Source organism: Aplysia californica, unplaced genomic scaffold (assembly GCF_000002075.1).
Source record: "Aplysia californica isolate F4 #8 unplaced genomic scaffold, AplCal3.0 scaffold00555, whole genome shotgun sequence".
NCBI lineage: Eukaryota > Metazoa > Mollusca > Gastropoda > Aplysiida > Aplysiidae > Aplysia > Aplysia californica.
Window position 1 is genome coordinate 271,443 of NW_004797825.1, and position 23,125 is coordinate 294,567.

Consider the following 23,125-nt stretch of genomic DNA (forward strand, 5'->3'; position numbering starts at 1 on the left):
CCCCCCTCCCAAACACTTTTCTTTTTACAGGAGTCAAAGAGCGCCCCCCCACCTTTTTATCTCCAGTCATACGAATATTTTTTAACGTCCTCTTTAGGTTTCTCGAAGTCCAACCCCTCGTCCACACCGTGGGAGATGGAAACAGGACAAAGTAGGGGATAGCTGGGTCTGGGTGAAGTACGGTGTGACTTTATGTCACTGAGGCGTACGCTAGCCTTGAAGGCCGACCCAGGTCACCCTGAAACGTTGCTGGCCAACGGGGCTCTGGTGAAACTGACTGGCTTAGCAGGCCAGCAGCGGATATTAATATTGCTCAAGAAAATAAAATGGGACACAGAGCTCACGGGATGTCCCTCCTACAGGCCACTCGCCTTGCTGCAGACAAGACTCCTGTGTCTCCCCGCGACACCCACAGTTACAAGCGGAAGAAAAAATTAAAGTTAAGTAAGTCCCCTTTAGTGGTTATCTGGATGAATCGATCCATGTCTAAATCTCGATCTACCCTCCTAGCCTAAGATTTAAAGCGTTTCACTAATTTTTATACTAGATCTAGATCTATCTGGTGCTACGGAACCAAGCAAGCTAAGTAATCAGACGATCGTGTTTACGATTGACTTGATCTAGATCTAGTAAGATCCAGAAGATGATTCAGTCCTAACAGAAAACAGGACTATTGGGGGGTCGGGTTAGGTCGGTTTGCTCGCCAGATAGATGGCGCAAAGCGGCTATCATGACCCAAGTCGATCGCGCCCGCCTCGTTGCCTCAAAAACAAACACGTTGTTTTTAGGCGACGAGTTGGGTGATCATCCCAACCCGACCTGACCCGATGCCATCCGCAATGGACACTGGGCCGGGCACCCCATAGTGCAAAGGAATGAATTGTCCCCCTTGACGTTGATATTTTTAGTCGTGGAAGAAAATTTCGGTGTTTTTAACTTTTGCGGAAAATTGGCTAAAAATCGCGAATTCACGAAAATGGCAAAAGTTGAGTCAAGGGCAAAAGTTATGAGTGCGAATTTCTGAGGACATAAGGTCATATGAGCGCGCGGGACACATTAAACTTTTTCTGTTGGTAGGAAATTTTGAATTTTACGCGGGTGGCGGCCGAAGCCTACACTTATCGATTCTAGACCACGAAGGGATCTTTAACATGTGCAACTTGCACACGGGACCTCCTTGTCAGAGAAGGCTAAGTGTAGATCTTTCCTACCAGAAGATCAGGGGTGTGGCTGAAAGACAGCTGTAAGAAAGAGCCAAGGAGTAGCAGAAGAAAGGCTGCAGAAAGAGTCAGGAGCCCAGAGGAGGGAGCAAAGGAGGTGAGTGAAGGGGGTGGGGCTGAAAGAGGAAACGAAAGCAGACAGAACATTGCTAGAGAGCAAGAAATGAGGTGAAAGGAGACAATTTTAGAGAAGAAAATTTTTCGGTCGCTAGCTGGATTCGAACCCAGGACCTTTGAATGAGAGGCGAACACCCTAACCTCTAGGCCACGAGAGCCCCCTTAAGAGTTTTACGGCACTTGCAACACAGATAAGTCAAATAGATGCTGAAGATCTTGAATCATCCATGTTTTACTAACAAACAAATTAGAATGAAAGTAGAAATTAAAACTAATCTTTCCTATTGCAAAAGTTAAAAACAAGATTTCTGACTAGTTCTTGCCCGGAGCCCTGATTTGAGGTGTGAAGGGAACAATTCAGTATTTGTGCCTTTTAAAATTTATTTATGGGTACAAGACTATGAACATGCTATACAATAATCAAACCTTGATTGTAGTAAAAGTAGCCATGAAAGTTTAAAAAGGGGCTGAAGTCCTTTGAAAAGTACTCATTAAGTCAAAATTCTCCCTCCTTCCCCCATGTACAAACAGCAGGAAACAATTATCATACTTTAAAACTGTTTTTCCAAAAGTGAGGACCAACAACACTCTGAAAAGACTTAGCTAGTTACTGCCACTTGCCATGTCTGTGGGAATGTACCAGAACAATTGTGTGAGCTTAAAAAAGTCACTTAAAAATGTCTCCTGACTGACACTGGTGGAAGGAAAACTCCTTTTACATTTGTGAGTCCTGAAAGGGCTGAACCAGATCCTTATCATCTTAAAGCTTGTTCATCTCTCTTGCTTTTGGTGGGAAAACAATACCCAACTATTTTTATTAAAAGTCGAGACATTTGCAATTAATGGAAGTGGGGTCACCTGTTGTCAGAGATAAAATTAGCGAGAAAACGGCCACAATGTTTGGGAGACTTACAAAGCTTGAGTGTCCTTAGAAATTGCAAATTAACATTTTTGTGCCTTTGATCAATGTTTTACAGTAAAATCCACACAGAAATGTGTTTTTAAATGATTATATAAGGTGTTAAGTCAAAAGAAAAATGCCAATAGTCACATTTAGAGCATTTAAAAGATTCATTTTCAGTAGTGGATATGCAGTTTGCAGGCTTCTCCCTTGGCATCAGCATTTTTGATTCATGAAGCCCTACACGATTTGCTGCCCACTATGACTGCTCCTCTACAAGTGGGTCTGTCTGGGGCTAGACTCTATCATGTGGAAGCTTTTCAGATATTTTTTGGGTTTCTTTGTAATATTTTTTTCAGCACCAACATTATGTGTCTTTGGAGGGAGCTAAGAATAAAACACTGCCTTTGGGATTTTGAAATCAGGCATTTTTACATGACCAGCCAAGCAAAATTGAGTCCTTTATAGCTAAAAAAGCACTCTCAGCACTTGCCCTTTAAAAAACTTCAGTGTCTAGCATGAGACCACCTTCGAATGTGCAGATGGGCGGAGGTGCTGCTGTAAGATGAGTGAGCACGACTCTAGCCACATTTCACCCCTTGCATTAGCTTGAAAAGTGTACTACTACCATCAAAAGCCAAATTCCATTAAAATTACACAGGTTAAACTTGTCCCTCAGATTTTTTTCTGGGGAAGGGAAAAAAATTCATGCCCTCATAGCACGAACCCATAAGGACCAGTTTTGAGAAGTAGCAGCTGAGCCTCGGGGACCATTACAGGTCATATGGATTTCTAAGGTGGGTGACAGCATTAAAGAGAAGTGCATGTTTGTCCTGAAGTATACTTGCACTGTTCTTGGAAAAGAGTAGCATCACACAAAAGATCCACCAATATGTCACATTTTTGGAACAATAGTCTAAGCATAAGTCACATTTAGTTCACTTGGACGTCTGCAAATGTTGAGCAACCGATTGGCAATAACCCTTAAACCAGCTGTAACTAGGGAGTTATTTTCTCCCTTTGAAAATATGCCTTCATTATTTTTTTAAAAGGGGGCTGGGGGGGTTGTTTGACACAGGGATGAGAAAATTAAGTGAAAAAATTTAAAGCCCTGTGCTGAATTGTCATAAGCAATGTTTTAAAACATCTTCAAAGGGAGAAAATTCTCACCTTTTCTCCTCCTCTGCTTGTCTTTTGGCCCCCAGATCCTGACAGTTCCATCATCTGACGCACTGGCCAGCATGCTCGGCTCACAAGGGTTCCAGTGCACACAGTTGACCGTGAGTCGGTGTCCCTCAAGAACAGCAACGGGAGACTCTCGCCTCTTGTGCCAGATAAAAACCTTGTGATCTGAAGTGAAACAAAATTCCACAGCTCAATTTTTTCCTTCTCGTTATTAAGAGATTAACAGCCATCAAACAGACCCCGTAGATGATGACAAACTGTGTCTTATAAAAGGTTCACAAGACATCCATAACAGCTATGCTCTGAAGCCTGGGCAAAAAAAATGTCCATGTTAAGACATGTCATTAATTTGTCTTATAGGTAGCCTATAGCTATCTTATTCGGTGTTTAGGGCCATTTACTCACATCAGTAAGTCTACACATTTCTAAGAAAAGATTTTCGAGAAACAGCAAAAATTATAAGTGATACAAATATCAGTAACATTTTAAGAAAAATATTTTGTGTTGTTAAAAACAGTTTCCTTGATGAAATAATGCGCATTGAACATTTGTCTCTTTTCGTGTGTTAAATATTATAGTAACTTGTCTATAAAAAAGGTTCAAAATGTCGAAACTGCTCACCTTCACTCCCACTGGCTACATAGTCTTGGTTGAGGCCGCCAAAACAGGAATAAATAGTGAAGAAAGCCTGGGTCTGACCATGGAACTTGCGTAGCAGAACCTTGTCCTTCAGATCCCACAGATGGCAACCCTTATAAGAAGATAAAGGGTATCTATAAATACTAAGCTGAGAGACCAGGGCAATAAGCCACTCTTTCTAGCACAGTTAGTCTGTCAGGTGAGACTCCCAAAGGAAGATATAAAAAATGTGAGAAAAAAAAAGCAAAAGGAAAATTCAATTAAGTCCAAAATGCTACACAAGCTCATGTTTTTTCTTCTTTAAATCAACACATTATTTTCTGCCTTGCGTTGTTAGCAAAGTAGACGTAGGAAGCAAAGCAGTATAAATATTATGACAGTTTAAGTCAGTTCTTTTTTGTTCTTCCAAAGACCTTTTCCACTTCAAACATTTTAAACTTGTTGATTAGCCAGTGGAGTCTTCCCTGCATGCACAAAAAATAATTTACAACGACGTGAACTCATCCCCTTCACATCTTCAATGAATAACTACATCCATGCACCCTACATTGAGAGAAAAGAGAAGACTCATTCCATACCTACCCCCCCCCCCCCCCCAAGTGAAATGAGTGAAATCATGACATTGTGATTACTATCACACATAAAGTTCACAATAGAAAGACAGAAAAGAAAAGTAAAAAGAGCAGACAATTTTGCAGCTCCTATCTATCTGAAACTGTACAGCATAAAAAGTATAGAGAGCAAAAGACAAAAAAGCAAGCAGATGCAACAGAGGAAAGAGAAGACAGAAGAAATAGAAAAACAAAAAGGAAGCAGAACCTAGGAGTGACATCATCAATCTGTCCTTAACCTCCAGTGCTTACCTTACCTTTATAATCGAAATTCACTATAGCCATTTAAAAAAGTAAGATATTTTTATCAAACCTCAGAGAAAAGATTTGTCCTGCAGAGTGTATCACTGCCAAGTCATTGTTCCCAGTAAGTACATCACAATCACAACAGCTAGACTCATAATTAATATGTAAAGACAACGTAAACACAAGAGGAAAAAGCAGAAAATATCAAAGCACCCACCTCCCTCCCTGTTATATTGTACGGGGGCTAAAAACAAAGTACGGTGTGTTCATGAACCCAGGACTTCAGAGTTGCAGTTGTCTCATCTCGTTCAGAATGACACAACAACAATGGCCACCTTATCAGCCCACAAAAGAAGACACTGCATGAAGCCTCCCTGGTGAGCTTCAGAACTGAAATCAATAAAGCACCTCAGCATATTTCAACCTTTCAGTGAAAAAAAAAAAAAGTGTAATAAGCACTATAAAAAGTTGTCTTCTCCTTGCACAAGGTCAAAAGTGAGGCTTCTGTCAACGAAAACAAATTTGTCATTTTTAGATTTAAAAAGGGCAACTCTGCAACACTCTTGGTAGGGGAAATAAATTTACCAGCTCTGCTCAACTCTTGATAAAAAAGTGTTTTTCACCCCCACATGAAATTTAGACAGTTCACGTTCAGTGACATCAGTCTGGCTCCTGCTTGCCATGAGTCTGCTGCAATTTGAAACCTTAAATCTTACCTGAGATGCAACATTGACTAATGCATATTCTTTCTTGTCATCTACGACAAACGTCATGATTGGATGGTCTTCTTGAATTCTGAAACAATATAAAAAAATGTATTCAGCATGGCCTTTGAAAAGCATGAACTCAATGAGAGAAAAAAAAATAGTTTTTAAAAAAGCATTATTTTTAAAGTAAGAGTTTTATGGCACTTGCAACACAATAAGGTCATGTAAGTGCCGAAGATCAGAGGTGTTATAAGAGAGTAACAAACATAAAAAAGAAGGAGGAGAGATCAGGTTGATAGACGTTTGATAGGAAAGAAGGAGCAAACCACACCAAAGCACCCGCCAACCACCTAAAAAAGAATAGTTTGAACATCCACACTTCTCCCCTTACCTCTAAACCTTCTGTACATTATTTCTAAGTTGTTGAGAGAGACCCAATGCACCATTTGTTTACAAAAATGAAATATACCATGGTCATACAGAGACACTTGTGCAGTTGTCATGTCTGAAGTAAAGAGAAAACAGAAAATGGGAGTTGAATTGACCTTCACGAGAAAGTTTATTATGCAACATATAAATAACAAGCAGATTGTATGGTAACATCTGGAAGGTAAAATATTTACAAACAAAAGCCCTTTAAAAAGTAGACGCTGCCAACAAACCTCTCCTTTCATCCCGATACAGAGCGAATTTACATAAAATCTATGGAATGTAAAAAGTAGATTAAAAGATCTGCTCCTTCAAATCTGCATAGTCCCGAGTCCGAGCAAAGGGAAGTATGTCAATACAATTCAGGACACGACATCTTGAGCTATAAAAGCAAGATGTACTCGTGGCACCCTCACACCTGCCACAAAATCTTTGCAAGATGAATTTATTTCAGGCAAGCACTATTTTAGACAGTACAGCTGTATAAAACTAAGTGATTAGTGCCAAAGAGTACTGTATAATCATCGCATATAGGATGCATGTGCTGATAAGGCCTAGGTAGACAGGAGAGCCAAAGTTTTGGTATCTCTATACAGTAGTCTTCGCCTAAGATCCCGGTGCTCGGGAGCAAGGAAATGCGGGATCTTAGGCGAACCGGGATCTTAACCATTGAACCCAGGGAAGAATCTATGGTGACCCATGTTAAGGCTCACAATCGGTAAAATGGTCTCCCTCCTCTCTACAATGAACTGACGTGCCCCCTTGGTGGGTTTATGGCATATGACGAGCAAAGAGTGGTTAACCTTGATGACCTATCACGGTGCTTAGTGGCATGAGGCGTGCCATTTTCACTTATAATCCTATCATGAGTCTCAAGATCTACGCTTATCCAGTTGCCCCTCCTCTTTACCTGTCAAAAATTTATAGCTTTCCATCTCTGACCGAGTCCCCCCCCCCCCCCTCCAAACCGCCTTTGTCGTTACACACCATTACGTTGTGATCCCACCAATTAAAATTCAGTCTGTCTCGCAAATTCGGGAGTACAGACAACTGCTGCAATGGACATGGTCAAGGAAGAGTTCACGGTTCGATGTGATCCTGCCTGGAGCGAACGTGTAGGCCCTACCCACCCAGCGAGTGATGCAAGTTTAGGTGGCGAGCTCAGGTGTGAGTGCGATGCGTGGGGAAAACAAACGCGTCGGTCAGTTCACACCCCGGTGTGATCCCGTCTGGGGCAAACATTGTATCGCTTCATCGAGTTTTACAACGTGTATGTGATCACATTCACGATAGTGGTTGATCTTTGACGCGACGGACAGTTTATTTATCTTAACTTTTCACTCTAGGTTGATCGGCTATGCCCGCCCGGGTTTTTGAATAGCAAATTAGGATCTGAAATGCGGGATCTTAGCCGAATGTAGACCATCAGAGCGGGATCTTAGGGGTGACTTTTGTATAGTAAAAATTCTGTTTTCTTAAAACAGCGGGATCTTAAGCGAACCGGGATCGTAAGCGGTGGGATCTTAGGCAGAGACTACTGTATATTATATTTGTGAAAGTACGTCACTTTGGCCGCCTAAAACTTCCGCCCCACTTAACTTTCGAATTTGATAAAATTAATGTGGGTTCAGAATCATTTAAAGGGCGCACAGTTTTATTGAGGAGCCTGAAGTCACTGTAGTTTAATTTTCAGTTTTTCATTAGTTTCGTTTACATCTAATTCTAATCTTGGAAAAGTCTGTCTTCTAAGATGCCATTATAAACAAGTGAGGTTTCTGTTCACTAGCCGTGCGCATTGATTCCACACCTTGTGAAATTCTGGAGAGTACAACCACGAAAGCGGAATAGAGAATCAATTTATACATCTATTATATATATGGCAACTTGAAAACACATATGTCACTTTTTCCATAAAACTATGACAGCTACAGAGTTGAAAGTTGGCAAGTACCTGCAAAAAGATAGATAGGTCCCCATGACGGAGCCTGATTTTTTATTTATTCATTTCCTGAATTTAGACAAATATATTTGACAAAAAGTTCCTGTCCTTCTTTGGCCTTTGTGATTATTCTACTGAGAAATGAAACAATTCTGCGCAGCTGTCCATCACAGTAGAAGTACCGGAAGTGATATTTCGTCGGGCGCATTTTGTTTTGAGAGTATAAATTCCAGTAGAGTGTAAATATAGAAAGCCAACGACTTTCAGTTGATGTTAATGCTCCGATCATTCCTTTCATGGAAAGGGGGCCCAGCTAGTAAATCATGTGTTAATTAAAAAAGACGCACAAACTTACTAATGGAAAGCACCATCACCTTTGTTCACGGATTTTTCATTAACTATCACACTTCAAAACAAAACAAATCGATTTTTTTTTCATTAACTTGTATTACATCAGAAGCCTCAGATCAAGATCTACAGTGTAATGGTTGATAGTCATTGAAAACACTGAGAGAGCCTAATGATGAACATCCACAGTAAATAGCCTCTAAAATGATAAAGGGACACTTGATGTGGGATGTAAAACAAATTTTACTGAAAAGTTGAACTAAGGAGCCAGTGTAATGTGTCAGCTCCCACTGGGTTTGTTTTAGTAAGAGTTTTACGGCACTTGCAAAACAATAAGGTCATAAAAGTGCCGAGGATTAGAGGTGATACAGCAGACCTGCCACTTCAAATTCAGGATCTCAGGGAGAAAAAAATCGGGATTTTGTGAAAAAAATCGGGATCAACAGCAAATCACCAAGGAGACTGCCAAAGCTAATATTTTTCCAGGGTGTCCATAAATTACTTGGCCTATATGCCCTCTGTGTGTCTTTGTTTGTTTGCGAGCGCGCACACGCGCGCGCGAGTTATTAGTTTTTGTAAGTCCTGAAGCATCACGTCAAGCACTCCTAGTCCTAGTGTCTATACCCCCCACCCCACCCCACCAATAAGTCCCGAAATACATGAACATAAGTTGACCCCATCAATGGACGGTCCCCGACACGCAGAACTCACACGGCGATGTCGTGTCACGTGACGCGAATGCGCGATTAAAACAATTTTATTAACGGGTCCGACTCACTGCATGTCCACACAAAACACTCGGATGAGCGACAGTCGTTCTACTTCTTGTACTCTTAGGATAACGACGACGGCCGACCGACCAATTGTACCAACAAATCTCTTATCCCTCATAATGCGTTCAGACTAAAGCAACGACAACGGCCGTATGTTAGTCTTGTCAGCGCAGTTACATGTAGTTGTGTAAGGGTTAGAAAGACTGTCGCTCGTCCGAGTGTTTGATGTGAACGAGCATTTACCAGACCTCGGACAAGGCTTGTTTTGAAAGTAACAGCGGAACTACGAATATTATCGATTATTAAATGTTCCAAATTGTAACAGTTACCAGGCTATCATTGGAGAGTTCTGAATGCGGGCAAAGATCACACACAACCTGGGGCGAGTCAGCTACTAAATGCGGCATTGATATTTCAGGAAATAGTGCTCCGAGTTCCTACTGACAAAAAGTTCAACGGGTGCTACTCCCGCGATAAAGGAGAAGGCAGAGCAAGTTTTTAGAAAAATCCGGCACAACAGCAGGCTGGGACAAAAAATCGGGATGCACGCGATCGAAATCTGGAAAATCGGGATGCTTGAGATTTGGGGCAAAAAAATCGGGATATCCCGACTAAATCGGGATGAGTGGCAGGTCTGTAGAGGGTAACAAACGCAAAAAAAAAGGTGGAGAGATAAGGACGATAGATGTTTGATAGGAAAGAAGGGGCAGACCACACCAGAGCACCCGCCAACCACCCACTCCCACTGGGTTCTTGGGGTCTAATTTTGAATATCATAAAAAAGACACAACAGTGACTTTGAATCCTTCATTTTAGGGTAAAAGTTGAGTCTTATACACGATGATATGCAGTAAACTAATGATCAGGTGTTAAAGCTCCATAAACAGTAAAACAAACGTGTGTTAGTTTTATCAACTTAAGTTCACAAGGGGGGGGGGTGTTTGAGAGAGAGAGAGAGAGAGAGAGAGAGAGAGAGAGAGAGAGAGAGAGAGAGAGAGAAAGAGAAAGAGAGGGGAGAGGGGGGGGGAGAGGGGGAGAAGAGAGAGATGGGGAGAGAGGGGGGGGGGTGAGTGAGAGAAAGAGACACAAGTACTTGATGACAGAAAAACAAGAAGACAAGCAAGACTAACACATGTAAAGTAAGCAAACATATTTTTTTAAAAACAACAATGACAACAACAAATGGTAAAAAGTTAAACGCCCTCACATGGGAAAGTCTTGCAGTGTGTCAAAATTGTAGGCTCGCACTCTGTTATGTGTGTCAGCTGCCAGCACTACTTTGTCATCCAACGCTGCCAGACCTTGTATCCTTATGCCTTCCCATGTGTCTATCACATTACCATCGATGTCCTGAAAAAATTAAAAACAGACATCTAAATACACAGCACTCAGCCTGGTACGAGTTGTAAAGTGCCCAGAACATCTCTAGAGTGTAGCTATTTGCCAAATAAATGCAATTATTTTATTAGTCTAAATACAAAGACCTGTACAATCCAGTATCAGAAACAACAACAAATAATGCCAGATACAGGTTTCACACTCCGTATAACACTGCAAAGTCCAAGTCTAAAGGGTGGAGAACATTGAAAAGCTACCAAAGACATGTTGAAATGGCCTTATTAGGGAATCAAAATAGGATCAACTGCATGATAATGCAGCATGACAGCATCTGAGCTAGAGGCTTGCCCTTCTCTATCTCTAACATATATTCTGCCGCAATAAAATGAATACAGTAGTCTCCACCTAAGATCCCGGTGCTCGGGAGCAAGGAAGATGCGGAACCTTAGGCGAATGGCCAGGGGGAAGAATTCACAGCAACTTATGGTTAGGCACATAATCTGTACAATGATCTTCCCTTACTTTAAAATGAACTGAAGTGACTCCTGAGCGCTATAAGTTCTTTTCAGAAGTCAGTTTTACTTTGGGGGGGAGGGGGGGGCTTTAAAAAAAAAAATCATATCAGGTGGGAACCAGTTGGCTCCAAGCAATGCCCCCCCCCATCAAAAATGTATTGCTTTCCATCTCTAACAGAGTACCCCTTCCATGTCATGAAACATCATAAATCGTTGTGTTGTGACCACAGCGACCAATTTAAAAAAAAAATGAAAGGCAGGTCCACTGCCAACAGATGACCCCATTACGCAGAGGTGATCGGACAGTCCACGAATATGGGCGCCAGTCTGTCAAGGAAGTTCGAGCGCAAAACTGAAAGACGAGAGCGATGGTCGGGAAAAAGTAAGCGTCCAGGAGTTCACAGTTTGATAGAATGCAGACTAGTGCTTGCTTGTTGGCCTTCCACACCTAGTGTGTGATGTAATATCCAGGGTTCCTGCCATGAACTTTCCATCAAATTCAAGGAGGTTTCAAGGAGGTTTCAAGGAGAAATTTTTTTAATTCAAGGAGATTTGGTCAAAAAATTCATGACGAAAGCCTATTTTCGACGAAGGCCTACACTTGTCCGAAAGGAACCATATCATAGTTTCAATTTTCCTACAAAAACTGTTCTCAGGGTGACTGCCAACCCGGCTTCTCAATTTTCCAGGCGGTTGGGGGAGGGGGGGGGGCATCGATTCTCCAGGGGCATGTTACATAACAATGACAGTGCATGCTCCATTTATATATTATAAATATAATATACACACACACACGTGGCACGCACCCATGTAGGTACATTATATTCAGTCAGTGTGGCACTGGGATACTGTGTGACAGGTATTTCAGTCTGTTCTTACTTTTATTTATATTTTCGCCTCATCATATTCGCCTATATTAACTATATAAAAATGAATCTTGCATTGAGCCAGAGAAAAGGTCTAGAACCAGAATATCCACTGTCAAGAACCAGTTTAGGGTGTCAAAGTTTATATGTATAATAAACGTGAAAGACAAATATCATTGCTCTAACTCAAAGTAGAGCAATAACATGAATGGCTCAAGAAGACCTATTTAGTGTTAGAGGTGTAAGAACTGAGGGGGGGGGGACAAGATGCAGTGACACTGAAAATCTGCAAATCTTGAACAGAAAGCTAAAATAATACAGAGTTACAAAAACACGGCTTACACAAGGCCTGCACCAACGTGCGCTGTGCAGAGAGCTCTAGATAGTAGTAATCAAAATTTTTTAAAGTAAAATCTGCTTCCATCCGATGTTGCCTTCAACCTCAGCCCCCCCCCCCCCCCCCATGTGTCTTTAAGGAAAAAAAGAATAATCCCCCCTTTCCCGAATCCTATACTTCGCAGCGCTCAGACTTAGCATGAACTTTGGTGACCTCAACCATCGGCGATACTCACGATGTGACGAAAACGCACGGGTTCAATGACCGGTCACGACGGCGAGCTCGACAAGAAGCATTCTTTTTCTTTCTGTTTTTTTCACAAGTGACAGCACAGGACAAACGAATTGTTTTCATGGCGACACAGCGTATGTAAAACAACCTGCATGTTACAAATGTGGCGCTATCAGACTACTATAGGCCCTACCAGCAAATTTCTTGGTGGTACAGAAAGCGAAAGTAGATCTTGATTTTCCCGATCGAGCTTCTGTATCGCATATCGAAGGTCCATCCCATCGCATATACACTTTCACTAGTTGACGCCATAACCGCCTGTGCACGTGTAACGTACTCACGGGCCGGGACCGGCCGAATGAATTATATTATATCACAACCGCGACCCGCAAAAATGGACCCAAGGACGTTATCGGATTTGGTTTTCAAATATTCGAGAACGTTTATGTATTTTCCCGGGTCTTTCACGGGGCAATTTACAGATTTCTTCAAATTCCCGTTGCATTCCGGGTCTCGGCGATTTTTTTCAAATTGTTGGGTAATTCCAGGGGCCCCCGGGATTCCCGGGGCCTGGCAGTCACTCTGTACACGTGTTCTTGTCCGATCTGACAAAATTCAAGGAGTTTTCAAGGAGACTTTTCCAAGAACGCAAATTCAAGGAGTTTTCAAGGAGATTTTTCCTTGAAAGCAAATTCAAGCAGTTTTCAAGGACTCCTTGAATTCAAGGAGGCCGCGGGAACCCTGAAGATCAGGCGGATGGCTCAGGTGATCAGGGAAAGCAAGGCATCGGTGAGTTCACACCTTGGTGCGATCATGTCTGGGGTAAACATTGTAACCGCTTATCGAGATTTACAACAGAGGTGCGATCGCATTCATGAGAGTGAATGATCCGTGACGCGACGGACCGTACAATGATCGCACATTTTCGCTACTTGGTTGATCAGCTGAGCGCGCCCAGGTTTCTTTTTTTTTTTTTTCTTTCCTTGAATTAAGAAAAAAACAACTAAATCACAACATGAAAAGTGGGATCTTAGCCGAATGTAGCTCCTTCAGAGTGGACAGTTAGGGGTGACTTTTATATAGTAAAAATTCTGGTTTTCTAAAACAGCGGGATCTTAGACGAACCGGGACCATAAGCGGTGGGATCTAAGGCGGAAACTACTGTACTTTGAAATACTTTAAAGTGCTATATTCCTTAGGCTTGACAGATCAACAGCAAACCTGCCAGCAGGTACCACAACACTGACAGCGTTTCTTCGGGTACCAAAAAATACTTGCTTTTCACTGTCAGTAACAAAGTTACAAGTTGGAACACTATTTCATGCACGAAAAATCCAAGCACTTGCTTCCTTGGAAATACTTACCATGGTCTAATCAAAGATATACTGGTTTTATGAAACAAAAACTTAAAAAAAAAAAAATCATGATATGGGTAAGAATTTTTTTTCTTCTAAGAGAACAAGGAATACATACACAATAATAAAACTGTCCCCTGACACCTCCCACCACAAGCTTGCGGCCATCTGGCATCCAGGCAGCGTACGTTAGGCTATCATCACTGTTCTGGTGGATTCTCTGCCGGACTTCTCCGGTCTGTGAGAAATAAAACATTAACATGGAAGAAAATAATGTAAGGAAATAGGTACTTTGTTTTCGTAAGAGTTTTACAGCATTAGCAACACAAATAGGTCATATAAGTGCCAAAGATTTAGGTGTTACTGAAGAGTAACAAAGTAACAAACTAAGAAAAAAAGGAGGAAAGAAAAGGATCATAGATATTTGGTATGAAAGAAGGAGCAAACCACAATAAGGTGACTGCCAGCCACCCATTGAAATAGTTACAAACATTTCAGTCACAGGGAACTAACTTGTGGTGAATCTGCTAGAGAACACCCACATTTTGTCAGGAACTGATAAGAGAGCATCAATAGCAACACTGGAATGTTGAAAAAGGAGAAGATTACACCTGACCGCTCATCAACCATTCATTTCACTGTAATAGTACGAAGAACGCATACGTTGGGTTTATTCAACTGACGCAGTGACAGTTACCATATGGAGGGGAAAAAAAGAAAAAGAAGACATGAGAAAAGATTAATATACTTAAGGACTTTTCCCGTCGATTGCCCCCCCTACACAGACATAAAACAAGAAATAATTACCAAGCATCTTTCAAGAGAAGAAGCAGTGAGAATTTACACTTGCAGAAGCACTGTATTTCAGACTGCGCATTTCCATCGTTACATCTCAACGAGTTCTAAACAACATTAAGGAATGGCTTTGGGTACACAGCATTCATCTGCCCTCTGCTTACGAGGAATGGCATGAACCATTGTCGAGATGACCAATAGCAAAACGTACTCTCTCTAAGCAGCCCCCCCCCCCCCTCCCCAGACTTCTCTTAAAACTGAACTTTCGCCTGCTTTACCCCTTCACATGGAGAATGAACATTCCTGAAAGAAACACTTTTCTTGTAGTAGTTAATTACTTAAATGGGTAGAAATTATACACACAAAAGGTTACTTTTTTTTAAAATTCCCCACTTAAGACCGTAATGAGAAAATTTCCATTCAAGAAAAAAAACGTAATTTTCTTACTCAGTAACATTTTTTTCAGTTGAGACATTAACTCCCCCCCCCCCCCCCCCCCCAGACATGTACTTACCACAGCGTTGTATATGTAAACTTCATTTGTTTCATCTGGTCCACAGACAAGCAGGTGCATATTGTCTGGACACCAAGTGAGAAATCCAACTCCAAACTTGTGTTCATCCAGAGTTCGTTGATGGCGCACCTCAAACAAATCCTGTCAAAATCACCAGATGATCTTGTAAGCTTTGCATTCACAGTACAATCTTTGCTTTATTATTTAAGTATCAATTTCCTACAAGGCATGCCATTGGCCATTTTGAAAGTCCACTCAGTCCTCCGTCAGAAAAGTTGAAAGGAAAATCAACAACGGACAGAAAAAAAAAAGCCACACCTCATTGGGATTTTTTTACTTCCAACTTCAGCGTGTTGGCAAAGTTTGAAAGAAACAGCTCCATACATAATTAACCAAAAATACTTTACCTTTTAAAAAATATCAGGAGCACCAGATTATATTTTTCAGAAACAAGTGTTGCTGAAACATATCTCCCTATACGTCATTAGTTGCACCAAAATCACCTTGAATTTCAAGCAACAACCCCATCATTGATTTTATTTTACTAAACACTAAACCAGTGTTACCTGCCTAAAAAAAACCCCTTAGCCAAAAACATCATTGGAGGTCCTTGTTCTGTGTTGCTTTTCCATATTTGAAGTTTTTCAATTCAAAACTTTACATGGAAATGAGATTTTCCCCGTAAGCACATACAGACTATTTACAATCATTGAATTAAATCTCAACAGCAAGATTTAAGTGTAAAAACCCCAATCGGAAGAACGACAGACGCTCACCAACAACTACCCATTAATGCTATGACATAACAAAAAAAAAAATCAAGTGCCAGGAAATTCCAGACTGTTTCTGTGGGGTCAATCTTATGGAGGCCTCTATGAGCCAACGTGGTTAAAGGAAATGTACAGCAAAAGCAGCCAACAGGGTTCAACGTAATAGACCTTAGATACTTACCAGGTCTACATCCCATATGATAAGTTTGTTGTCTTTGGAGCCTGTGGCTAATCTGGTTCCGTCAGGTGAGAACTGGCAGTACCAAACCTCATCCGAGTGATCCCACAGCACCTGAGTGGTGGCACTTGGGAACTGTTCCCTGTCAGAGCAGCACAAAATCATTAGGAGAGACAGACTTAGGAAGAACTGACCTCCTACTTCAACAGGTCATTGCCTTAACTCTTTATCTCTGAGGGGGGTAAACCCACTATGCCCTGGCCCTTTTTTGGTGCTAAATCTAAAAATGATAAAAACATCATTAAATGGGTCATTAAATCAAAACCAGCAAACCTATTTAGATAGTTCATCTAATGAATGAACTTCCGGTAAAAGAGACTGCTGAAAAGTAATTTGATGTAAAAGTCATCGTAAAGGAATGTGCCCAAGCCGCTGTCAGTGACCCACCGGCACAGCTGTTCCAACCGCGAGCCACTGGAAGCTGCTCGAGGGAGATAAAGAGTTAAGCCACTGTTCACTCTAAATAGTAACAAAACATTGCTTGCTTTTGAAAAACTCCTTTCTGACAAAGGCAATGCTTATATCATTTTGTGTTCTTTTCTAGTTTTTAGCTTTAGTACAAGTTTTATGACATTTGAAACACACAAATATCGTAATCTGAATATATAATTTGTTTTCAGACAATTGCAATTTTTTTCTTACAGTTTCGCATTACTTTTCTGCATCAAAAACTCACACACCATACTTATTTTCATTTTATTTTATAACTCTCAGAAAAAATATATCCCAGCATTCTTTGACAAAACATTTTAAGAGCTGACACAACAGCTACTACAATAAAAAGTAGGAGGCTCAATAAGAGATCTTTTCCAGCAGCACACCACTCTAATACAAAAGAAGTTGACCCCCCCCGCACAACCACCCCCATGCCCACAAAATAGAAGACTTCCCAAGAACACTCCTTCTGCACAAAGGGCATGTATCATACTGACTTGGTGCAAATGTGATCCATGAGTAGAGATATAGAGGAGAGATCTGAATCAAGCTGTGTATTGTGGTAGGGGCATTTCTCTTTCTGTTGCTCCACAGCTTGGCTGAGCAGAGTGAAAAGTCGGCGTGGAGGGAGCATGATTGATGGGGGTAGGAATTCTGCAAAAGAAACGTTAACAGGGTATGTCAGAAACAATCACAATGAATGAATAAAAATTAAATTGCTGATTTTTTCCTACAAAAGTATCTTTCCAATGCAATGGCAGACCTGCCAATCCCTCCAAGACTAAAACAGGAGTTTTCCTCTGAATCCTTCCTAAAGATCAGATTTTATTGGATTATTTGGCAGTCTCCAATTGAGATTTAAAATGATTGCATGAAAAATCTATGTATGATTTGTGACATCCTTTTCATGTATCCATCAAGTCCTAAACCCAGGCATACAATGTATCCTTTTAACAGAAATAGATAACGAATTAAAACAGAGTAATAATGACAAGGAAAACAAAAATAAGCCTATCTAAAACTTAGAATAATCTGGACATGAGACAAACATTGCAGCAATGAAAAGAGTAGCTTTTCATACTGCACAGATGTCTCTGTGATACTGTGTGCAGCAAAATGTCTGGAATGAGCTAAAATGGCTTCTTTGTACATTGCCTATTATACTGAGTGTGATCAATCTTTTTACATCTCTGTGACATTGAGTCAAACAGCTGTGTCCACATCTCTCCTAGCAGAAAAACCCTATATGGCTTTCTCAAGAGACAGAATTTGTATTTCAATTGAAAAGGCAAAAGGTGTGTGGTCTATGTCATGTCCTTAAAAAATTTTGACTTTCTGAGAACTGATAAACTGGAAATCTGTTTTTTGCCATCTTTTTTTTTAAAAAGGATATGTATTCATGTGTACAAAATAACCTTTCTAAAAGAACTCAAAACTTGGGGGGCAAATTCAATCATCTATTCATGAAAGCATGCAATCTTCTCTATAGGAAGGTATGAGATACACTCATGGGGAAAGACACTGAATCACTGTGCCGGAAACCAGGGTTCCAATATTTTAAAAACAAAACAAAAATATTTAGATGGTTTCATTTGCATTCTACTCAATCTATTCACAGATGAGAGCTAATTCAGAGCTTAGATATTTTTACAGCTAAAGATAAATCCAAACGCCCCTAAAAGAATATAAAACTAAATACTCAAATGATTTTCTACTTGTGCACAGAAGATGTGCACTTACGTAAAGGGTGCCCATATTATATCGTCTTCTTTTTTTGAAATGTAGGAGGTTTTTAATGGCCCATTGACACAATTTAGATCATTTAAGAGGTGGGCTTCTCACCCAACCCAGCCTGAGCTGGACAAAACATTCGAGACAGATACTTGATAAAAATTTTCTCCACATTTGAGATTTGAATTCTATCCTTCTGTTTGCAGCACCAGCGAAGCACCTAACCACTGCACCACAGATGCCAGTATACTATACAGACCTGCCACTCTATGAAATCTAAAAATCAGGATTTAAGAGTTAAAAAATCGGGATCAACGGCAAATCAATCATAAGGGGCACTTGGGAAAGGGGGTGGGGTGTCAGGGCTCCCTTTTATGAGGCAAGCAAGCAAGATAAAACTTTCGCAGGAATAAGTTTCCATTTGGGCCTCAAAGTAGAGGAAATAAACTGAAAGAGAGCATGTACTCGAGTCTGAGTTGGATAGGCATAGACCGGGGGAGCGCAGGTTGCAGTGATGCTGAAACTCGTAGTCTTGACAATAGCTTACACATACATGTAACTCTAATCATCCATGCAAAAGGTGCGCGTTTCCATACAGTAACAACGTTTGACTTCAATCGCATACACTCTAGGCACCCCCCCAAAAAAAACAACAACAAACAAAAAAAGGCGCGCCAAGATTGTTCACTTACTATTATTTTCTTATTCCTTTATCCTCAATTAGTAATGTATCACGGCAAGCACTTTAAGCCTAAGTGTAAACAAAAAAATATATACCCTCACCCCCTACCCTCGCGGTCGTCCCACACTAGTTTAGTCCCGAAAAACACCTTGACTAACGCGACCAGTGTGAATGAACTTTGTTGACCTCGACAACCCGCAGTCCCCGACACACGCGCTACTCACACATTCGAGGTCATGTCATGTGATGCGAACAAGGGTTTCAAAGTCTCACTGCTGACTGTCACTGATGATGGGCCCGACAAACCAGAACTCGGACGAAGCTTGCTTTTAAAGCAACGGCAGAACAAGGAATAGATTGTTCTTAGGCCTATGTCACAATTGTTACAGTAATCAGGCCATCATTGGAGAATTCTGGGTAACAAAAGCGAAAGTAGAACCAGAGTATCCAAGTCGGAGTTCAAAATCGATACTTCTTCGAAATATATAACGTGCGTGAGTCATCTACTAGATCCGGCATTGATGTTTTAGAAAACATTGTTTTAAGTTCCTGCTTCCAAGCAAGCATTTTTCTCTCTCTAAGAATCGGACGCAACAGACGCAACAACTAAAAATCAAGATACTAGCGACTGAAATCGGAAAAATTGGAATGCTCGAGATTTGGGGCAAAAAATCGGGATATCCCGATTAAATCGGGATGAGTGGCAGGTCTGACTATATCCTCTTTGTTGTGATTAATACTGTGTTTGAAAACAAGAACCATTTTCATGGTGTGGAAACATCTGGCCTATTTTGTTCTTCAGCTCAACTATACTGTTTTTTACCTTGAAGGTTTTCAATGAGTTTCTGACGACTGACAGGGCCTTTCCCCTCCCAGTGTGAGCTTTCTCTCAATTCTGGAGCACTACTGCACATCATGTACCTGAAAGCAATATTCAATTTTTTGTAAATTTAAAAACTTCAGAACAAACAAAATTTAAAAAAGAAAGAAAAAGAGAAAGAACCTAATAATAAAAATAGACATGAGAAAAACATGTAAGCTACCCTCTATCACAAAAGCATTTTTTATTTTTTCATCCCAAAATACTAATAGATACTAAACAAACCAAAATATTCTAAAACTTTACTTCTCTAAACCATTTCGGGGACGTCTCATAACAGCAAGGTACAGTTCTTTCAACCAAATTTGAACATCAAAAGTCATCAATAACTGAAACATATACACAATTACGCAGAAGCCTTCTACTTACGTGCTTAGAACGTGAACTCTCTCTGTGTTGTATTTAAGTGGGGTCAGCTCATGCCTCAGACACTCAAGAGCTTTCAAGGGGATTCCATCCTCCAGGAGCTCCAAGTATTTTTGCTCCAACAAGAGAAATCGCATTTTCTGAGAAAAAGAACAAAACAAGATCATTAATATATTAATAATACTGCATCTGCTTCAATACATAAAAGGCCAAGTAAACACACATACACACACACACACATGCTTTACAATGATCCATTACCTTTTTTTACCCCAAAGACTTTATTATACATTATAGCTTTGAATGTAAACAACTAAACCCTTGATAGAGCATACTAATAATTTTCAAGAGATAGATATTACCACTCACTGACCTCTCTAGTCTAACATGAAAATGTAAACAAAGGTAATAGCCAATGTGTCCATTCACAATTCAACTTTAACAAGCTACACAAAAGAGCAATATCAGAACTAGTATTGAGCCTGTAATTCACTTTTTGCTATTACAATGTTTCTAATAAAACAAAGCAGCCTAAAATCATATATCAATTTACATGTAAAGCTTTAGGTACAAAATGATACAAATGTATTTATAATTACTTTTAAGAACACTTACAAGCTCTATTAAACCAGAAAATATTTTGGTAAGAAACTGAGAATACTATACTACATTCCACAGGTTTCTAAAAACATCTTCGTTAGTCAAAGAGACGACCAAAAAACCCAGATATTCCGAATAAGCAAAAATTGAACCATGGATGCACATCACATATAGAGCATGTCACGGTTGCAAGAAACATGAGAGATTCTCTTTGAGCCTACGTCAAAGGGTAAGTAAAAAAGAAAAATTGGTGTTTTCTTACAACAGCAAAGAATACTCAGCCTACACAAGAAATACAAATCTCGAAAACATTTCCAGTTCCGTAATTTTCTAAAGTAAAATGCCCTCCTTTTTTTTGCTTTTGTTTTTGTAAAGTGTTTTACGGCGCTCGCAACTGCATAGGTCATATGAGCGCGCGGGACACTCCTAATATTTTCAGTTGGTAGGAAATTTTGAATTTTGCCCGGGTGGCGGCCGAAGCCTACTCTTATCGATTTTAGACCACCAAGGGATCTTTAACGTGCGCAACTTGCACACGGGCCCTCAGAGATTTTTCGCCCTTGTCCGAGAAGGCTAGGTGTAGATCTTTCCTACCAGAAGATCAGGGGTGTGGCAGAAAGACAGCAGTAAGGAGGAGCCAAGGAGTAGCAGTAGAAAGGCTGCAGAAAGAGTCAGGAGCCCAGAAGAGGGGGCAAAGGAGGTGAGGGGGTGGGGGCAGAAAGTGGAAATGAAAGCAGACAACAGAACATTGCTAGAGAGCAAGAAAGGAGGTGAAAGGAGACAATTTTAGAGAAGAAAATTTTTCGGTCGCTACCCGGATTCGAACCCGGGACCTTTGAATGAGAGGCCAACACCTTAACTTCTAGGCCACGAGAGCCCCCCTGCCCTCCTTTCAAATCTGTTTTGTCTTCTTTTTTTTTTATGGTGGTGAAATACAAACACTTCTTTTTTAGATGTTGCACATCCTGTCCATACTCTGCACTCTAAGACAATACGTAATAACTCACTATGACATCCTCCTTTCCGCCTTTCACTAATGCCTCAAGTTCATGGAGATCATCTTCTGTCTGCAACAGAACGAAAAGAAACCATTTTAAAAATGACATGAGAGATTCAAGCACAACAACAATAATTTTTTGGAAAATTAAGACTTTCTGATTAATTGAAATTTTTTTTCCAAATGCCAAGAAACAGTACAGTCTAACCTGCTCCAACGGCCTCCTATCTGAGATGACCCCCCCCCCCCATTTCTAGATTATATGGCATTGTCTAAAATATCCACCTGGTGATGACAATCATTTCAATATGACCCTGTACCTGTGTTACCTTCCATGGGCAAGTTCACAATGGACAAGATGGTTGTTTGTAACAACTTTAATCTTTTCCACACAATAAGTTACCTTTCACATATCGAAAACTTTTACAACAAGAGTAATTCTGATCTGAATTGATTCCTGAAGAAAAACTGACCTTCAAAATGACCCCTGACCAGAAGTTCACCTTTCCTTCCATCATTCCCACTTTAAAAACAACAACAACAAAAACCTCACAGGGAGCCTTACCTTGTCCCATTCACCATCCATCACATGAGCTCTGAACCTGGCAGCAGTTGGATGTTCTAAGGCACAACCTGACTCTGCAATCAACTGCTCTGCTGTTTGACTAGAAAGAATAAGCAGACAATCTTATTAGACTATTTTCATTGTTTACAGGACTCAGGAATTGGAGTGCAACATTTTAAAGAGAACTTCCAAGTCGCCCCTTGTAAAAATTAAATTGAGTGTACCAGATGTAAAATAATGTTTTCAATTCAGCTTGCTGAAACTTGTACACAGTGCCACATACAACCTTTCTTGCTCTCAATCCCATCCTATAAAATAAGTGTCATCAACTCTGAGGGCAACTTTTATTGTGTTTGTGGATGTATAGGTGGGGTGGGGGTGGGGGGGGGGGGGGGGGGGGTTGTAATAAAAAAACATTTTTTTGTTCTCTGCAACCAATCGGCTTTTACCCTTTGAACCTTCAACTTCTAACACAGACAATTTATAAGTCTTGTGTCAAACAGATCGCAAAGGGTCCTCACTTCATATTTCTGTTTGTTGTGATAGTCCTCTTTATCGAAAACATCTAACTCATTGATTGGTAGTCAGTTTTCTTTGTTTACATGGCTGAGCACCTGTCCCTGATATCAATGGCTGGGATTGATCAGCTGATCAAACACTTCACAAATAGCTTCAAACACACTCCTTTCTATCAAATTTGACAACAAAGACTCAATTACAGTCGAACCTGCCTTAACGGAAACCTGTATAAAACGGAAACCTGTCTTAACGGAATCTCCCCGCTCCCCCCTTGAT

General features: G+C 40.6%; 1 protein-coding gene across 3 annotated transcripts in view; it reads right to left on the reverse strand.

The window, feature by feature from the left end:
- LOC101864416 (WD repeat-containing protein 26) overlaps nucleotides 1-23,125 on the reverse strand; it is a 42,798-nt gene that overhangs the window by 11,215 nt on the left and 8,458 nt on the right. For 2 of the 3 annotated variants that reach the window (XM_013087184.2, XM_013087183.2), the window contains exons 2-13: nucleotides 22,331-22,430; nucleotides 21,776-21,835; nucleotides 20,172-20,308; nucleotides 19,746-19,843; nucleotides 17,007-17,163; nucleotides 16,018-16,156; nucleotides 15,067-15,207; nucleotides 13,876-13,995; nucleotides 10,323-10,465; nucleotides 5,636-5,714; nucleotides 4,045-4,210; nucleotides 3,409-3,588 (exon numbers count right to left, since the gene is read on the reverse strand). In XM_013087184.2, coding sequence (XP_012942638.1) covers nucleotides 3,409-3,588; nucleotides 4,045-4,210; nucleotides 5,636-5,714; nucleotides 10,323-10,465; nucleotides 13,876-13,995; nucleotides 15,067-15,207; nucleotides 16,018-16,156; nucleotides 17,007-17,163; nucleotides 19,746-19,843; nucleotides 20,172-20,308; nucleotides 21,776-21,835; nucleotides 22,331-22,430 — 1,520 coding nt within the window. The remainder of the gene's footprint in view (nucleotides 1-3,408; nucleotides 3,589-4,044; nucleotides 4,211-5,635; nucleotides 5,715-10,322; nucleotides 10,466-13,875; nucleotides 13,996-15,066; nucleotides 15,208-16,017; nucleotides 16,157-17,006; nucleotides 17,164-19,745; nucleotides 19,844-20,171; nucleotides 20,309-21,775; nucleotides 21,836-22,330; nucleotides 22,431-23,125) is intronic. The other variant, XM_005106772.3, reaches the window with a different exon arrangement.